At 38.2% G+C, this 20813-nt stretch overlaps 1 protein-coding gene across 1 annotated transcript in view; it reads left to right on the top strand.

Annotated features, from left to right (window-relative positions):
- GRM8 (glutamate metabotropic receptor 8) overlaps positions 1 to 20601 on the top strand; it is a 796332-nt gene extending 775731 nt beyond the window's left edge. Inside the window, 2 exon segments of the mRNA XM_028526153.2 lie at positions 13321 to 13567; positions 20305 to 20601. Coding sequence (XP_028381954.1) covers positions 13321 to 13567; positions 20305 to 20354 — 297 coding nt within the window. The 3' untranslated portion in view covers positions 20355 to 20601.
- Positions 20602 to 20813: the final 212 nt, after the last annotated feature.

Genomic DNA, 20813 nt, shown 5'->3' with positions numbered 1-20813 from the left:
GAACTATCCATTCCTCTAGATATCAGGTACTTGTCACTCCTGGGCAATAATGCTCGCATCATTGAAGCCTGTGAATATAACTCTCTATTTATTCTAAATGAAAAATTCAATAACTTAAGGGAGAACACGAGATAATGTAAAAAATCTCTTACCAAAAATCAATGTATTAAACAAAAATTTTTTTTGCAGAGTTTATTACAAGGAAGTAGACAGAATATTTAAGGTCCGGGCTGTGCTCATGAGTGTGAGTGTCTGAGACGGAGTAAAGGACAACGTCACCAGAGGTGAGGGAGGAAATGATAGGTCAGGGGAGGGTGAGATAATCCTACCCAGAGGTGTAGAGTTTATCAAAAATAACCACATTGCTCAGGCTAGAGAGCAAGACTGTGGTCTGGGGCTAGATTCTCTGATTAACAGGGGCAAATGGTGACAGGGGTAAAAGCAGGGATGAACGAGGATATATCATTGATTATTATGATAGTTTATAAGGCAAGATATTCAAAGAAAAGAATGAATCTGTAATGACCCAGAAAGCAAAAAAGGGAAGTAAGGAATACCCTGACCATATCCTCTTCCCTGAAGATATGGATTAAGAGAATAAAGATAACTATCACTCGAGAGACTGGAAGAGAAGCAATACTTTTAAGGAAAGAGAAGTTTTGGTTAAGACCACAGGGTGGAGGAGGAGCTGAGGCTGGGGATACAGAGGAGGCTGCTGTGGAACAGGAGTTGCAAAGCACTCTACAACTGGTTTACACTGGGGGCAGGGCAAAGAGCGGGGTGAGTTTCAAGAATATTCAGAGTATTCTGCTTGATGGTTCAGTAGAATGTTTAATGTCAGAGCTGCATCACGTTGGAAGCTGACTGATGATTATGTAGCTGTAATCTGGTGACTAACGTCTCCATGCAGGGCTCTAGTAGGAGATGACTCAGTCAGATGCCATTTGGTCAGACCACTCAGGGCCTAAGTGGTAGAGATGAAATGAGTCATCTGCATGCAGAGTATCAATGTAGCCAATCATGGTGCTGTGGTCTTTGGAAAAGGGAAATCTGAGATGACCTTTGGGTTCATTATCCCCGGCGATTTAGCTGCTTGGGATTTCTGATTGATTCTTGGCTGTAGAATATGCTTTACAAGTTTTTTGGTTCTAGTTCCTATTTCATAAGTCTCTTGTTCTGAGAACTCATACCCTTGGCAGGACGACCAGGAGGATAATATGAATGTCAATAAATGGCCCTGATGGTTGGCTCAACCCATGTAGGAGGGACCTTGGGTTAGTTCCTCATGGAAGACTGTACAGAAGGCTGTTCTCCTTCACTCTGTGCATTAGCCTCTTCAGGTGCCTGGTCGTGGTCTTGTGAAAGCACTGCCGGATGCTTCACTCAGAGTGTGTGCCTCTGCTATACCTGGATGACATTTTTCAGGTTTAGGTGAGATTATAGAACTACCAACCTCTCTTTTATATTATTGAGTTTATAGAACAATGTATAGGAAGAAGACTTTCAGTGAGACCTAGACATGTGAGCCTGCTGAAAGCATTCTCCACTTTTCACCAGTTGTTATTTGATACCCACAACTTCTTCAGACTGTGATTGCTGTGTGGTTCAATGTCTTGGACCCATTTCAAACAATTCTGCCTTCTCCTGAGAACTGTCATTGCCACAAAGAACTGAATCACCACATAAGGTACTCAGGGCCAATTTGCGTGACCAGTACACCCTACAGCAGATCACTGGTTTGCCATTAGCAGCATGCCCTTACCACGAATAGGCATTATGTCTTGGGGAGACCGCCATATCTGTGGGTAAAGTTTAATTCTCCTAAATACTTCAGCCACAGCTGGCATTCAGGCAGACTCCTATGTCTGTCAGACATGATAGGGGACAGTTATACAAAGCCTAAAACAATGCTAGGCCTGAGGATTTTCCTCCATAGAAATCTGGCTACCTTGACCTTCATCTGAATCTGTTTTTGGAATAAGATTCCTTACAGCCAAAAATATCCTTCTATAGCTCAGAAATGGTAATGTGATGAATGCAGAATTTCCAGGATCGAGGCATGTATGTGACAGGGGTAGGTAAAACTATAGCTGAGGCAAGACAGTCGTGATCCCTGAGTTATGGAAGATGCATTCATCAGGACCTGGGACAGAGAGAGGGCTCTGCATCTTCGAGGGTGAGTTGGACGTGCGTTGTCACCCTTTCAGACAGAATTACATTATATCTCCCCCAACTCACATTTTATTTTAGGGCTAATCTTAGTAAAGAGGTGAATCTTATTATTCAGGCTCCCCAGAGATAGCCCATGGATAAGGGGTGAGTGAAGACCCTTCATGGCAACTGTAATTAGTCTTTTCAGCACTTGGTACCTGTGATTCTATTTGCCTGTCTACTATGTTGTCAAAGGCCTGTCTCTGGTGGCTATGTGCTGACAACTTGTCTTGTGAATCAAGGGAATCCTTGTCCCTTTTGGTAGTCAGTGGTTCCATCAGGCACTTCTCTGCTCTGGCTAATGCAAACTCAGTGCTAAGTATCTTCATTTAAAAATCTTACTTTATCAAGATCTTTAGGTCCATGTTTCCAGCCAGATGAGTCCATCAAGCTCAACATGATATAGTTCCTAGAAGGTCAGAGCTTCTTGAGGATCTACAAGGAGGTTTTTTTATGAGGAAAATAGATGATAGATAACAGCAATTTTGAAGAAAACCCTCTGCATTCTCAATTAAATTAATTCAGATGCTTTAATTGAGTCTCAATCTTTTTTTAAATATAGCCAAACTCTATTAGAAAAAAGATGATTTTCTGATTTTGTGAGGATTCAAGTCATATTATTCCTGTACTTCCACCTCTCTGTGTATCTGTGGGAGCCATGTGGTGCATGGTAAGGACATGGGTTTCCCAGTCACACAGATCTCAGTTTAAATCTTGGCTTTATCTCCATGAGCTGTGTGACTCGGAAGATGTTATTTAAAGTCTCCAGAACAGACCCATTTCTGACAGAGAGGATTATTGTGAAAATATTTTGCATAAAATATCTGGCATAATGCTGATATTTCATCTTTAATAACTGATAAATATTGTGGTTATAATTATTGCACAATACATTATCTAAATTTACCTCTTTAATCAACATGAGAAATCTTTGAGGTACTATTAGTATGTTTATACCAAACCAATTATAATCACAGGACTTTTAAAACTCTTTGAGTGATATAAACTCTGTTTGTGTTAACCCACTAGGGCTGTCATAACAAAGTACCATAGAATGAGTTGCTTAAACCTTATAAATTTATTTTCTCGTAGTTTTGGAGGCTTGAATTTGAAGATCAAGGTGTCAACAGTATAGGTTTCTCCTGAGGCCTCTCTCACTGGCTTTCAGATGGCCGCTTTCCGGGTCCTCACACGGTCATTCCTCTGTGCACACACATCCCTGGTGTGACTGTGTGTCCTCATCTACTTTTCATATAAAGACACCTGTCAGATTGGGTCAGGAACTACCCTCAAGGCCTCATTTTAACTTAGTTACTTCTTTAAAGACCCTGTGTCCAAATATGGTCACATTCTGAGACACTAAGCATTAGGACTTTTCCGTGTGAATGCTGGGGCACACCAGTCAGTTTATAGCAACATTCCTCTTGGTTATGACTGAATTAAGTCATATAACTAGGAGAAAATAGTACTCCTATAATATTTTATGCCCTCACCAAAGTTTCTGCCCTGAGGTATTGATCTGATTCTTTTGGCTTTAGAAAGGGCTGTGTAGGAAGAATCTAGTGGAGCAACGGTTTAGTGCCTTTAACAAATTATAGTTGAAACCACCTCCACAATGTTCCCAAATTCTCTTCAACACTAGAACCTGAAAAACAAATTCCTCTTAAAATTAAGTTCCAGCAAACTATCTATCTCCAGATAACTGTAGGATTCAAAATATTTTCTTTTACCCTGACTGCTAAGAATATATGTATATAATAGATAATATATATGATTACATAGTTCATAAAGTTGTTCTTACAGTAATTGTTTTTCTCCCTTGGGTCTTTCTAAAATTTTTTAAACTTTTGTTATTTGTTCTCTTCATGTAAATATTCCAATAAAGACTATTTAAATGATAATAATTAAAGGTATTGTTATTACTCTTGTGCTCAGTTCTGATCATACTATGGCAAAATGATAAACAGCTAAAAGGCAGCAATGGAGTCGGACTCCACAGAGGGAAACCTTGAAAAAATTACCTATAAAAGAGAAACCAATGAACAGTTAGCAAGTAGAGGCCTCTTATTCATTTGCATATGTCACAGTAGAAAGTGCAACACCATTGCTGAGAAATTATTTTTATTATGTTTCCATAAATAATATTTCTGTAGAATAATTGCAAATTAAAGACTGAATTTTATTTGATAATGCTCTAATTTAAAACATCTACTTCATAAAATGTCTGTCAGGCTTTAATAAAAATAAATTATTTACCCATGCAAATATTAAATATCATGTATATTTAATTATAAGCACTCATTATAAGTCCAATATCTATTCTTTCTTCTTTAGAGGACCTTGAATTTCCCTACACTTGTCCTTTTCTATCCTTAGCAAAGCAAAATTCTACTTATTGGGTGATGCTTTATTATTCCCTGCAACTGGTTACCACCATTCCCAGTAAGTCCAAGGTTAAGAATTCAGACCTCACATGTGAACCTACCCTGTTCTGATCACCCTTTAATTTGACTCTTCATTCAAATTAAAGGGTGTGTTTTGTTAACATGCGTCCCAGCCAAAACGGGACATGATGATGAGAGACTGTAAATGGATCAGAGCAAACTCATCTTCTTCTCCACTAGTGAAAAACACAATGCAGTGTCTCTGATCTGTGGGTGAATAAGCAGCACTATGATTTCTACCTGACAGGAGAAACACGACACTCACAAGGGTGGTTTTTACCATGATAATTTTTTTTAATTTTTAAAAAGATTTTGTTTATTTATTTTTAGAGAGGGGGAAGGGAGGGAGGGAGAGGTACAGGAAAACATCAATTGCAACATATGAGAGAAACATCAATTGGTGGCCCCTTGCACATTCAACACCTGGGACCAGGCCTGTAACTCAAGCATATGCCCTGACTGGGAATTGAACCTGTGATCTTTGCTTTGTGGGACAATGCCCAACCCACTGAGCCACACTAGCCAGGGCTCTCAGAATGAAATTAGACTGTAATCCTTTGAAGCATAAAACATATTTACTTATGAATAAATATTCCCTGCCTGTGTTTGTGTGTGTGCACTTCTAAAAAGGCTAAAATACTTGAGCTTCATTTTGAGAAAGCAGTACTGTTGAGTCTTCATTGTGTGAAGAAGGAAGGAAGATGAATAGAGAAACATGATCAAGATTCATTAACGGCAATAGCTATTGTTTATTGATTACAATATGCCAGATACTTGCAATGTATTACATGCCTTGTCTCCTTAAATCCTGTGAGTTAAGTCTGTGTGTGGAAGCTTATAAAGAGTGTGAGTACATTACCCTCAGTTATTCAGCTCTTACATGGGGGATAGATCCAGGCTGCACCAAGAGCTCTTATATCCCCAAAGTGGAGACCATTGACTTTTAATTTATATTGTCTTTTGCTAAGCTGAGAACAAAATGGCCCATTATTGTCATATTTACAGTTTAAAAGTGCATCATATTTATCTATCCAAGAGTTTCTGTCCCAGCCTAGATGTTGATTTGAAGGTTAATGGAGCCCTTAAATTTTCCATTTTCTAGCTTCAGAATCTGATTTATTGTTTTCTTCTTGAAACTACATGGGTTATTTTCTTTAAATGCCAAATTTCAAAGTAAGTAACTACACTACCTCAAAGAATATAGAAAATTTATACCATCCAGGCAGTGTTCTAGGTTTTAAGTTTATAGCAGTAAAGAGAACTGGTAAAAATCACTATACTCATGGAATTTTTATTTCAGTTAAGGGAAATAACCAATACATAGATTATTAGCAAAATATATAGACTTTTATAGTAGAAAACGTTAGATGCTGAGGAGTGAAATAAAGGTGGGGAATACTGCTGGAGGGATGGGGCTACAACATTCAATGTTGTGTTTAGAAAAGGCCTCACTGAGAAGAAAGAGTTCAGGAAAGACCTGAAGGAAGTGAAGGAGCTAGCCTTTGCTATAAAGCCCCAAAGCAAAAGCATGCTTGGTTATGTTCCTGGAGGCCGGTGTGGTGGGGAGAGAATGAATGAGGGAAAGAGCGAAGCCAGAGCAGTTCCAAGGACTTCAAGGCCATTCATTATAGGGACATCACTGTAGACAGTCATGGTAGAGTTTTGAGATTAGGGATGACCTAACAGGACCTATAAGTAATGGGATTAGTTTGGCTGGCGTGTTAAGATCAATCAAGTGGTCAGAAAGAAGAGAACCAGGGCAGAAGAGAACTCAGAGGGACAAGTATAGCGATAATCCAAACAAGAGATGACATTGGCAGGACTGATGCAGTACCAGAAGGGACAGTGGACAGTGACCTGTCTGAGCAAATTTTGAAGGTAAAATCAACAGGATTTTTTATAGATAAAGAGTGCAAGAGAGAAAGTTCAACCAGAAAGATGGAACTAACAAGATAAGGATGCCCACTAAAAGACTGGTTTCAGAATGAAGATGGGATTCAGATGCTTGTTAGTTTTAGAGTATGCCAGACATCTGAAGGGAGCTATTGTAACAGGGTGCAGCCAAGAGGGGGACTCCAAATAGGGATTTGAAATGGGGCCCAGAACTCAAGGTATCCAGGAAATATTAGGATGTCCCCGCCCATCGCCCACAGATGTAAGCTGGGGAAAGGGACAAATGGAGCAGGACTATTGAGAGCTGTTTCACATAGCAACAGCCTTGCAGCTAACCTCTGGTGTAGTCATTTAACATATCTATAACCTTTAACTGGTTGCATAGATATGTTAAATAGCTGTGGCCTGCTCAGAGCCAGGGGAATGGAAGTAACTTCCCCACCCAGATGTAACTCGGGGGCAGGTCCCTCGAGTTACAGAGCCTGTGGGAGCTTGGAGAAGATTGGCTCCATGACAAGGGACCATGCCTGCCCAGACTCACAATGGCAGTCCAGAAAATCTAGAAGGTTTTGAGAATGCTGGAAGGTATAACTGATTGTAGGAGGAGTCAGAAATGGGGCTGTAGACGAAGATTGGCACAGGGATTTAAACTGACTCGGCAGCCATAGTGGAGAGAGAACCACTCGGTCTTTAGCAGAGTGGTGACTCCCTAGACCCTGGGAGAGAGAACCAAGTGGCCGGGGTAGTGGAGAGAGAACCACGTGGCTTTGGCAGAGTGGGGACCCCCGCAGCTTTAGAAGGGGGAACCACCACCCAGCTTTAGCAGAGATCCAGGCAACACAGCTGATGGTGCCAGGAACTGAGGGAGGCCTACCAGCTGAGATGGATTACTGGGAAGAACTGGGTGCTGCCTGAACCACAGACTTCTATTTCTTTTCCTGAGATACAGTACCCCAAATAGGGATTTGACTGGGCAAAGGGGGAAGGAAGGACTGTTTGTGGGTGTTTTAAGGGACTTTGGGATTTTGATGAAGACATTAGGTCACTGCTTTAAGTTTGTATGGCATTAAATAAGCATTTCCATCCCTTTTCACAAATCTCTGGCATTGAGAAACGTCTTTCCTCTGGTGGCGGACATATTGAACCTGGGGGTTCCTTTCAGGTAATAGTACATTGCCTTGGCCCCCCCTTGTTGTTCTGTAACACTACCAAGAAGGCAATTGAATTTCCTGAAGGAAGCCTGGAATTTGCCAGCATGTAAATGGTTTTTAAGGCAGGACTATCTACATAATTTCTGGGGCCCAATGAAATATAAAAGTTCAGGCCTACTTATTCCAAAATTAAGAGAGTACATCATTAAAGCAACTATGAGACCCTTCTGAGCAAAGGGACAAGTGTACAGGTAGCACACCCAAGAAGCCAGTCTTGGTTTGGGCGATGATTCCAAATGTGATGATCAAGAGAGTAATGTAGATGGATGGATGAGTGGATGGATGGATAGATAGATAGATAGGCAGATAAATGATAGATGGATGCATGTATAAGAACTGATGTCTGGGTGCTTCAATGTAAAAATATTAGGGAGTTGAGGCAAATTCCTTATAATTTACTGAGAAGGAGAAATAATAGTAAATAAAATATGTAATATTGATTTGGTGATGGTTCACTAGGGTCCATCCAGGCTCAGCCTAAAGAGTCAGGTTGTAGCCTCTAAAGTTTGCTATGCCCAATCACCAGGAAGTTTACTGGAGTGTGAACTGTTGCATAGAGGGTCAATTTGGGGCTTTTACTACCATGAGGACACTTCAGACTTTCTCTATAAACCTCTGTGTTTTTAAAGTTTTATAAAATCACTTCCAGGAATTAATGAGATTTTGAAGTCCATTGGCTGAAGCCCTGCTGTGAAGCAGAAGAAAATTCATTTTTGGATGCAGACGCCACTTTGGCAAACACACAGACGGAGGAATGGATACAGAAGCAGAGGAGGAAGCTTTAAGTATGAATGTAGCTTTCTAACTGGTCAGACTGTGCAGAGCAGCCAAGTAGAACTTGGCTGACGGTGGCAAAAAGTGAGATGAAACCATCCAGGGCAAGACAAAAATATTCAGGAATAAATAATAAGTTCGTTTCTTACCACATGGCATAAGCCTGCATTGGGTGTTGGCTCTAATAATTGGCTACCTTAGTTACCTTAGAGAATGTGTTGGAGATCAGAGTCTATGGATTTCTATGTGCAGGGGACTGGTGGAAGTGCATCTGACCTTTCTCCTTTAGTAATATAATCTCCCTCCTCACTTTTCTTAGAGTCTTTAATGATTCAGGCCATGACCTGCACTCAGTAGACCCTGGACGGGCACAAATGATTCTTTGGAGAGTGAAGAGGGAGCAGTAACAGGTCTCAGAATAGATGTCATGTTAATAGGTTCCTTTGTGCCAGCTCCTCCCTGGCTAAGTCTGAGATCGTTTAAATCTACTCAGTGCATCCGACTGCGGCAGGTTCAAAATGTCCATGGGGCTTGGAGGCAGCGGAAGTGACAGGCTATCAGTGGATATAATGGAAAAGATACTCCCCTTGCTCTAGGTATTAATATTTTGGAATGACATAAGGTGGGGCATAAAAAAAAGATGGGAAGGAAGAAGGTTACATTAACATATCCGATGCCATTGTTGGCATCTTTGAATGGATTTATATTGGTTATAGGGAGTTAATATAGCTCCCTCCCACATTCTGGTGAGTTATAATGTGATACAGAGAGCCAGTGTGTTATTCCAGGGCTGTAACACAGACCATGAATACAGCCTTTGATATTAGCAAATGACGTTGACTTTGGGGCATGATTTTATTCTACCTACTTTGATGTAAGATCACAAAAGCCTCTTCCTTGACATCATATAGTTAGATCGTGGCTGCCAGCTATTCAGGAAACTAAACTGTCTGCTTTGGATACAAGCTCACAGGCCCCTCTCTGGCCCTCGCTACCTGGAAGAATGCTTTGTTAGCATCCTTTTAGATTCAAAGTCATAGGGCAAATAATCTTTGCTGTGTTACTACTATTTTGTGCCTTTGAGACATTCTATAAAGATTGTCATTCCACCCTGTAACCCTCTTATGAGAAAAGTATTACTTCCTCCATTTCATAGGGAAGAAATTAAAGGTCAGAGAGGAAAATAAAATCACATGCTGTCCAGTTGCCAAGGAAGTTTTATTAGAGTTTGGATTGTCACCTGGTGGGTCAACATGGGCCTTTATCACCTATAAGGCTACTCCAGAATTTCTCTGTAATTTTCTTTATCCTTATTTAAAAAAAGGCTATAAGTAGTGCCGTTCCTTTCTTGCATAGCTCGAATAATTGGAATTTTCTATAGATATACAAAATGTCCACGAGGCTTTTGGATTTAAGTGCTCACTTTCTTTTAATATAATCTTTCCAGTTCTTCATAAATATGGGAGAGAGTCAGAATCCTATAATCCATGATACTAAAGATTTAGTTTCTGTGGAATGAGAGTAGGTGGCCTTTTTATTCCTTGGCTTGCTCTGTTGTTGCTTTCATTCGGGTTATGACATATGTAATATTTTCATTTCATTAATTATTCAAAGATGAAGTTCTAAGGCTGTCTCATGCAGGTGTGCACAAGTAACCAGGCTCTCAGTGACTGCAAACAATGAAAGAGTTTATAGCAAAGAGAGAGAGCAGATTTAAGAGAGAGCAGAGCATGGATGTGGGTCAACCCTGAGCAGAGATTGACCCTTAATGGCCAGAGGGATTCTACTTTTATAGGGTAGATATTTCCTGGCTAGTTTTGGTGGAGTTTTATTGTGCATGTACAAGTAATTATATTACTTTTAAGCTACTGTGCATGTTGTCTTCCCTGATTTTTCTTGATTTCCCACTGGGCAAAGGGGGCCCACAGTGCTAATTTATTATAAGGCTATTATAATGCAGCAGGGGTCAGTAGCATCTTCTGCACAGGTACAGTCACGATTCACTGAGTCAGTGTTTTCCAGAAAGGGGCCACAACCCGTCTTAGAACAGGGTCTCTGTCCTGTATGGATGTCCTTTGCCTTAGTCCTGGGGTGCCTCCAGAGTTTCCTCACTCCTGAGTATCTCCTGCCTCAACTCTACCTACAGCGCAAAGCCCTCTAACAAACGCTAGGCCACTGTCAGGGTTTAGATTTTAACATATGATTTTGGATTGATACTTTTCCTGAATTAAATTCACATTAAAATATTTCAGACACTGTTAAGAGAGCACACAAGTAAGATCTGCATTCTGTTGTAATTTGACAGCATAGTGTCTAATGGAGCTCTTGGAACACTAGGCACAGTGCTGTTTAGTCCTAATGTCTGTGTGTATTATGTCTTCCAGCGAGCTGGTTTGCTGAAAGGATAGACTGCAATAATATATCTAATGTGGAAGCTAGCATTCCAGAATTTCTTCATGCCTAATATTTAGCAAGATTAAATTTACTATATATTATGGAAATGATTCTAAATCATTTCTATATTGCATAATGGAAGAAAATTATCATATGTATTTATAGCAGCAGGGAAAATTTACAAAATTTCCAAGATAGGATGGTATTTATGTATTAATTGGACTTAGCACTGTACCTTTTAGCAAGGCCAGCAGATTAGGACATGAAAATAATTCAGCTAATCAGTGTGGTGCTCCTGTCGTTTCACAGCTGTTTGGCCTCTGGCAGTCTTCAGTCTTCGGTATGTTTGCTGTTTGTTTGGTTGTTTAAGCTAAACTGACTTGCAGGGTCTTCCCAGGACAAAGCTGGTCAGTACTTATTTGAGTTGCTTTGGAATATTTACTGGTGTGATTTGCATTTGGCTATATCCTTTCCTTACCTTTATGTCCTTTCTCTGCAGCCTGTTTTCTGCATAGCAATGCTAGCTGGAGAATAGGTAGGAATTCAGAGAGGATTAACCAACACAGGAGAATTTTATGAGTATTCATATGATAATTTGCTTAAAGGTAGGTGGCAACACTTAGGGAGATTTAGGAGGTTTAAAGGCACATATCCACAGTTTATCAGAACCTTTTAAATTGTAGTAGATTTTTGGTTTTCTTTTTTCAAATTTAACGTGGGATTTCACTGATTGGCAGGTAGCATGAGAGGTCAGGACATGTGGTAATTTATCGCTTTGCTGATGATATATATTTGAATCACGTCGCTATTGAGGAAGGTATGCATGGACCCAGTATGCGTGAGCTCGCCTGAGAATCTGGATTGACTTTGTGTTTCTTACTTAAAATGTCATCAGGCATGTGTCATAGTCATTACTGATGCTCGTTTGACAGAGTGGAATATTATGAAAAGCATATTCTGTACAATTGTGTAAATCAAATCTTTATAAATCACATTTTGAACATATTCACATAACAAAAAATAATGAGAAGTCTGAGTTATTGTGTCTAGTACCTTGTGTAGTTCCTTACAAGTATATAAGAAAAAAAGTGTAGGTTACAGGCTCTAAGAAAGTTAATACCCTGGTTATAGTTCATATAATTTACTACGAAGTTTATGTAAATGATTGTAATCACATAGTTACACATTAGTAAGTACTCCATCATTTTCATTTTTCAATGCATTAGTGCTTAAGAGTAAAAGAAAAAACATTATAATTAAGATAAACTTTATCATTGAGGACTTCCTGGAGAAAGAGAAATTTGAAACACACAAAACAAAACAGATTTTCTATCACTTTGTTGAAGGGTATTCCCATACTCACAATGAGGCCTTATGTAAAAAGACAGCATTAGTAGTAGATGAATTGAACAGTACACTCAGGAACCTACATGGTATGATTCACAAACAGGGACAGTCTACCCACTTAGTGTCTGAAGTTCTCCTCATGGTTTGGATAACACTTTGCTATCTCTTAAGAGAAACTGGTCTCCCCTAGGGAAAGGCAACCCTAAGGCTGGTTCAGGTATTTACCACTGAAGGTAAATGTTTTTAGATCCTTTATTAAAAAGAACACAATTAGTTTGGGTCAGAGGATTGTCAGATACCATTTGACAACTTGACATTATCAGAAGTATTATTACAGTGAACAGACGAGGATCATAGATACGTTGTCTGCTTGTTTTAAGGAATTGGACCTCATAAATAATACAGCCTTACCCACATTTGCAAGTGGGGATAAAGAGCCCAAGTGCCCATCAGTAGACGAGTGGATAAAAAAGCTGTGGTACATATATACAATGGAACACTACATGTCAGTAAAAAAGAAAATTTTACCATTTGCAACAGCATGGTTGAACCTGGAGATTATTATGTTCAGTGAAATAAACCCATCAGAGAAAGACAAAAACCATGTGGTCTCACTCATATGTGGAATGTCATGAACAAAAAAAAATGGCAAACAAAATAGAAACAGAGGCATGGACACATGGAACAGACAGACAGCTGTCAGAGCGGTAGGGGTGGGGAGAACTGGGTGAATGAAGGTGAAGGGATTAAACAAACAAAAAATGCAGAGATATGGACCACAGTGTCATGGCAGCCAGAGGGGATTGGGAGGGAGGGTGGGTGAGGTTTGGCAAAGGGGTGGGGGAAATGAGAACATCTGTAATAGTGTCAACAATGAAAATAGAGTTTAAAACAACAAAAATTCTTGACTATAATTAAGAGCAATTTCAATAAGTACCTTCTCATGCAACCTTAGTAGAGAAGCTGGAATAATTTCAAGAAACGATTGTTATTTGCATTATCTTACATCAGGCTTACCAACATTAATTTTTTTTTCCTCCCTTCAGATGTACATCCAAACAACAACACTTACTGTCTCCATGAGCTTAAGTGCTTCGGTGTCTCTGGGCATGCTCTATATGCCCAAGGTTTATATTATAATTTTTCATCCAGAGCAGAACGTTCAAAAACGCAAAAGGAGCTTCAAGGCTGTGGTGACAGCTGCCACCATGCAAAGCAAACTGATCCAAAAAGGAAATGACAGACCAAATGGCGAGGTGAAAAGTGAACTCTGTGAGAGTCTTGAAACCAACAGTAAGTCATCCGTAGACTTTCCGATGGTCAAGAGCGGGAGCACTTCCTAATAGATGTACGTTGAACATTCTTCTACTAGTCTTGGGGCCTGTGCTACGTGGTTCCAGGGGCACGATGGAACTCGCACACTGTGAGACCATCATGGCTGTGAGAACCACTTGGTTAGAACCACATTATTTCAAGGTGCATGGCTCTCCTCCAGAGCACAAACATGCACACACAATCTCTTTCCAAAGTGGGACACTCAGGTCTCTTTTTTAAGGCATTACAGAGCTTACAACTTAGAACTATCTTCCAAATATAAAACTCTCTTTTAGTAATTAGGGACAATTCTTTAATCTTTGTTAGTTCATTATTGGTTGCTTTTTATAGCATTGATAATTACCTAATGTTTATAGAACATACTATCAAAGGTCTTAGACAAATAAATGTTATTTGGATATTTAGGGAAATGAGAAAACTGGTTAAATGATATGTGAGGTTAATACTTGTTTTCTTCAAGTGGTCCTCTTCTTCGGCTTCCTTTGATTTCCCTTCTTGAACATATTAAGATGATAAGAACTCTTGTCTGAAAGCTTCGTGATGCTGAAAATAGAATCCTTTTCTACAACCTCCACTAGGCTTTGCCCTTCTGCATTTACCTTCCTCTTCTCTATAGTCCACCCCCAAAGAAGAAAGTTTTAATCATACACAAATATTGAGCTAATTTAGGAGAGTTAACTGATTTATTCCGTTCATCTTGGTATCTATGGAAGAGTAGCAGATAGATGAAAATTTGTATTGTAAAAGCACCAGAAAGCTAAGTATAGTTAAAACAAACAAAAAGAACCAACATCACATTACTAGTTCTGTAGATGGATCAAAAATAAATAAAAGCAAAGGTACTTGCAATTACAGTGGCTTCCTATCTTCTGGAAATACAACACAAGCATTTAATAATTAAAGCTAAAACCTTATGTAAGAACACTGTCCTCTCTCAGATTCCTCCAGAAGGCTGCTTCCCCTATTCTCTGTATTTTTTAAAGATTTTATTTATTTATTTTTAGAGAGGGAGGAGAGGTAGAGAGAGAGAGAGAAACATCAATGTGCGGTTGTTGGGGACCTGGCCTCTAACCCAGGCATGTACCCTGACTGGGAATCGAACCTGCGACACTTTGGTTCACAGCCTGCGCTCAATCCACTGAGCTACGCCAGCCAGGGCTATTCTCTGTATTTTTGACATCAAATACAGGGAAGATTAAGAGTTGATTTTATCTCCCTTAATTATAATAACAACCTAGAGTCTTCACTAGATATATAAACCCTCTCTTACATCAAGATTTTTCAAATGAACATTATTTACTATAAATGCCCCATATGCATATGTGCCCTTAGAAGATAAATATTGATTAATTAAACTTATTGGCTTCAATTCCTATCAGACTTCTTGAAATGATTGGCCAGATCCTCTAGGAAGATTACCTTCAGCTCACTGATACCAAATTTAGTCACTTGTAAAGAAAGAAGCTTTTTAAGAAATCTACAAACACTCCACACATATTCACCTTTCTTCAAACACAAAACCTTGAGAAACTGCAAGAGAAGGTATGATAAGAATGGGTTATGCTTAAAAAATATTATAGCCATCTCTGATTATTGGTAAGCAATTAACTAAAAATGGGCCTACTTGGGATCCTAGCAAAAGATGAACTATAGCTGCTCTCAAAGTCATCAGAGTAGAATGCTTATGATTTGAGAGCAGAATCTTCTCTGTGTTTTTCTGCCTTGACAGCATCAGTACAGGAACATAAAACCTATTGTGGGATGACAGGGAGCTGCTGTTAGCCAACGAGACTCCCTGAACACGGACACTTAGTATGATCCCTCAGCGTCCAGAGTCGTACTCGATTTTTAGCCTCAATCCAGAAAGCTTTATAAGCTATGGTTGCAAATAGGAACAACCTATTACAATGGAATAAATGCTAGTGATCCCAGACTCATCTGTGGACTCTGGTGAGAAAGAAATTCATCAACTTTTCCACCCTTTCAAAAAATAAACAGGTTCCCTGAAGAGGAAAATTTTGAGTATGGCTAAAGACTAATCCCATATTATAGAACTAAGTCTCCTACATTTTCTGTTTTCCTCTATTATCATATGTTGATGATGAAATGGAAATTATACAGCATGTATACATTTCCCTGTTTTCTCTAAAATAAGAATGAAAAACTACCATTACGAGGCTTTTATGGAAAGTAACCCTATAATAATATCCCGGAGGAGCCACACGCTCACTTTCAGCATATAAAGAAAGTTAAAAGGCTGAATCAAGATTGAGTCAATTATTACCTAAAAGGAAGTTAAATTATACTTTGGAAATTTATTGTATTCCTCTTTTATAGGAGTAGTTTGGGTTTGAATAACTTGTGCCCAAGTAAAGTGATTATAGTTTGCACATTCAGGAGAGATAGTGCTTGAAATCTTCACAGATCCTTGCACAATCCTATTCCAGGTAAACATTGTTAACCTCCGTTCACTTACACGACTAGTATCGTGGACCCCAGGGTCCCTGTTATCTTTATTACATGTGCCAGTGGTTTTAATGGAGTCAAAACTCTTCTAAAAGCATAAACTCTCTAAAAGTTTCAATAACTTGAATAGCTTAAATGCAGTATGTGTCTTCTAAAAGTGAATGAGGGCTTTAGAAGTGTAACTGAGCATTGGGAAAGCCTTTGCCATTTCATATCTGTAACTGCCCCACACCACCTCAGATTTAAAACGCTTCCTCTTGCAATGGGTGGAGTCTCTTCTCAGTAAATCCAGGCTGATGAATGCCCCGGAGCAGTGTCTGTGTGGCTGCAGCCCCACACTTTCTGCTACCAGACTATTGATAAGTCACCGTTACTACAATGAAGTGAAAGCGCTATCCATGAAAAAAGTGTTTTGTAAACTCTAAATCATTGTATAAAGGTAAATATAACATTTTTGCCATGAAAATATAGACTTGTCTGTGGTTATTAGAAAAGAGAAGACTTAAATTAAAAAATTGCTGTTTTAGAATCCCTTCTTTTTTCAATTATGTGGAGGATTTCAATAATTATGACTATGGTTCTATCGTTGGCATTTTTTCTGACAAAGGAACTGTGTATTTTTGATATACACACAATCTGCAAGCCTTTTCCTTCATGGCCGTGGAGCGGCTCCTCTAGCCCATCATACTTAGAAACTTCATCTCAGTGATGACTTTTCAATGCCAGCAATTCTGGCCATTTATTTAAGGTTTTAAAGCTTCAAAAGCTACACAGAAAAAAAAATAAAAGTAATGTAAAGCTGGAAGGGAGACCAACAGGCCCATGTTAATTATTGAATTTGCAGAAAACTACATTTCAACCAACCAAACAAAAAAGTTGTATTGTTTCATGAAAGGGCAGGAAGGGAGTTAGAAATGAAGTTGATGTATATGAATTTTGTCAACCGCACCTGATTAACAAACGGGTGTAACATGGTATTCCCCAGCTATGCTCATGAATAATTCATGAACACAGCTACTGCTAGAAGTAGATTTGCTTTCCCTAGCTTATGAGCACAGTGTGGTGTGCACAGCACATTCCTTGTTGCTGGGCTCTAAAACTAATTTCCACATATTTATTGCCACTGTCAAAACACTCTCTGCTGGCTCACATGTACATCTCTAATCCATTTTTCTCTGGAATAATTCTGTGGTAAAAGTCCTTGCAAACTATCTGCCATTCACAAGGTTTTTGCCGTATCATTGTTTTTACGTTGATGGAATCATCGGTTTCCAGAGCCTTGTACTCCTTTTTCTAAGCATTAGAATTATTAAAATTACTTTCCTTTTCTAAATTAGAGTCTCAATTCCCAATGGAATTCTACCACCTTTTTTCCAAGTGTTCACTTCTAGGACTTTAAAAACATGAAGTACGGATCTTTAACTAGCTGTGGTTTTAAAGCTGGAATGATCCTTGAAGATGGTCTGATCCAAGTTATTTTCTTTTGAATAAACATCTGAGTGTCCTGTTCTTTAAGATCTTTTTGAGAATTTTTCTTGTATTTCAACCATAATTTTTCTTTGTAGCTTCCCCCAAGTTTGATAAATATTTCCTACATTTTTAGTTACTATTGAATATACTGAATAAAGCATGAAATTGAACAGCCTTTTTGAGGGCCATTTTTCTAACTCTTACGGTAATTTTTCTTTATCTTGTGTACAAAGCTTTATGAAAGCCCATCAAAAACATAGTTGAAGTACAGATTTTATTTCCTTTGAAGAAATTTGGAGGCATATGAAAGTGTTACCTAAATTAGAAATAAAAAATAAAATAAAAAAGTAAATGGGCATAAAAATCATTATGTTTCACTTTACACCAAACAAATATAGCGAACACCTACCTTGTGCATGGGGTAAGTAGAAGAGTAGGATTCCATCTGGGTTTGCTCAGACAACAGCTGGCCACACACAAACTTACTCTGCTCCCGCACCCACAGAAACCCAATATTTTCAACTTTTGACCAGTGATAAAACTGAGGACCAGTGACCTGGCTTAGTAAATTTTTCACTCATTTTGGAGGAAACATTATAATTTAACACCAGGTCTAAACTATACTTCCTCTCCACTGTGCCACAAAATTAACCTAGAAGAAGTGTGAACAATGTAGATAAGAAAGCAGATCTGTCGCCTATTTTGGCACGAAGCTCCTAATATTCAATTTTATCATAAACAGCAAGAACATCTACGAAGAGCACTTCCAGCTCCCGGTGCTGATGCTAGTGATGGTGCACTTTGCAGGGTCTCAGCCTCTGAAAACCTTGTCTGGTCAGTACCAGTGGAGATGTGCACTAACAGGAAATGAGTCCGATTGGCAATTATGTCGGAGGGAAAGCTTCACGATTTCCTTATTCAGTGTTCAAAACTAAATTATTCCTTTTTTACCTATTTTTTTCAGTTATAGTTGATATACAGCATTATATTAGTTTCAGGTGTACCACCCAGTGATTAGACATTACGTGACTTACTTAGCGATCACCCTGGTAAATCTAGTGCCCTTCTGACAGCATACAGAGATATTACAATACCATTGACTGTATTCCCTGTGCTGTGCTTTACATCCCCATGACCATTCTGTAACTGCCAATTTGTGCTTCTCTATCCCTTCATCTTTTTCACCCATCCCCCCAACAGTCCTCCCATCTGGCAACCATCAGATGTTCTCTGTATCTATGAATCTGTTTCTATTCTGCTTTTTTGTTTATTTTGTTCTTCAGATTCCATATATAAGTGAAATCATATGGCAGCATCTCTCTGTCTCACTTATTTCACTCAGCACAATAACCTGTAGGTACATCCATGTTGTTGCAGATGGCAAGATTTAATTATTTTTTATGGCCGAGTCATATTTCATTATATATCACCACTTCTTTATCCATCCATTCTTCCCTGTCTTGTTACTGTAAATAGTGCTGCAGTTAACATATGGGTGTATATATCCGTGTTTTGGGTTTCTTCGACTAAATATTCAGAAATGAAGTTACTGGGTCCTTCTTAGAATCTTGTTACATAGTCTTTGTTTTAAAGTTTATTTTGTCTGGTATAAGTATTGCTATCCCAGCTTTTTTTTTTTCATTTCCATTTTCATGAAAGATCTTTTCTATCCCTTTACTTCAGTCTCTGTAGGTCTTTTGATTTGAAGTGAGTCTCTTGTAGATTGCATATGTAAGGAAGGGTCTTACTTTATTATTCATTCGGCTTCCATATAAAACTAAATAATTCCTTCAAAATCTGTTTCATTCTGAATTGGATTTATATAGTGAAATACATATATATTTTGCATTTTTCCCATGTATTTCTTCTTCTGATTATTCATGCATTCCAGAATTCCATGGAAACACAGAATATCACATTTGAATTTTAGAACAGAGTATTTATTCTATCACATCTTTCAAATCCAAAAGAAATTGTTTGGGTTTAGATTTACTGGAAATTTAAGTATGAATGAAAATTTGACTCAGAATATTTTGTTATTCATATCATTCTAATAATCTTCCAATAATGAGTTTTACTTATAGTTAGTTAGTACTAGAACAATTATCTATTCATTCCTTCTTTGAGGTTATTTATTGTTTAACATCTTCATTTGTATCCTTTGTTTGAAAGCAGATCTTAAATATGTATTGGCAATAATCATATTTACTTTAATATTTACAAATATTCTGTGTACTTGGTATTTTACTGTGTTCCCTTTTAGAGTTTTCAAGTGTCGTTTTTAAATGGAAGATATACTCATTCTCAAAGTACAACTAATTATGATCAGTAACCCTTTTTGGTCACCAAAGCAGACTCACAGAATTTAACTGAGGTTGTAAAAAAACCTTTTTTTGTGTGTGTACTCCAGGATAGATAATTTACTTGTTCTTTCAATTTTTGTACTGCAAATCTTTGTTAATGAAAATATACACTTAATTAAATTTCATCTAAATGTATTAAAGATTAAAACTGTTACATTTTTAGGGTTCTGCTAAATACCTGTACTGTAAATGAGAGTATTGGTTTTACAGATTAAAATTGCTGCTTCATGTTTATTCCTACAATCATTGAATTCCTACTAGATGGTTGAAAAATAATAAGTAGCATAGGAAAATGTGAATATTATAATAGTCATTATGGAGTTTGAACTTTAAAATTATCTTATCAAAATAATTTATTATTATATACTATTAATTTCCCTTAATTTCTCTTAACAGCTTCCTCTACCAAGACGACATATATCAGCTATAGCAATCATTCAATTTGAAACAGGGAAATGACACCATATGAAGAAATCTGGTATGTGATCTAAAACAGTGAACTCGCACCACCAAAGACTCACTCTTGGAGATCTCTGTAGACTACAATCAATCAAATCAATAGTCAATCTTGTAAGGAACAAAAAGTAGCCATGAGCCAAAAGTATCAATAACAGAGAGTGAAGAAATCCGTGTTCTACAATACAACCCATGAGTGTCAAGCTAAAGTGTCGCTTACTCATGAGCAGTTAAAAATAAACCACAAAAGGAAAACTAATGTTAGCTTGTGAAAAACAATGCTGTTGAAATAAACCATGTCTGATGTTACTCTTGTAAGTATTTTTCTGTGATTGTGAGAACTCCTGTTCTTGTCCCACATTGTTCAACTTGTATAAGACAATGAATCTGTTTCTTGTAATGGCTGACCGGATTGGAGGCCTGGGTTGTGCTAAAAATAAATGCAATGG

This window comes from Phyllostomus discolor, chromosome 10 (genome assembly GCF_004126475.2).
Source record: "Phyllostomus discolor isolate MPI-MPIP mPhyDis1 chromosome 10, mPhyDis1.pri.v3, whole genome shotgun sequence".
NCBI classification, from domain to species: Eukaryota; Metazoa; Chordata; class Mammalia; order Chiroptera; family Phyllostomidae; genus Phyllostomus; species Phyllostomus discolor.
This window is presented reverse-complemented; position numbering and strand designations above follow the sequence as displayed.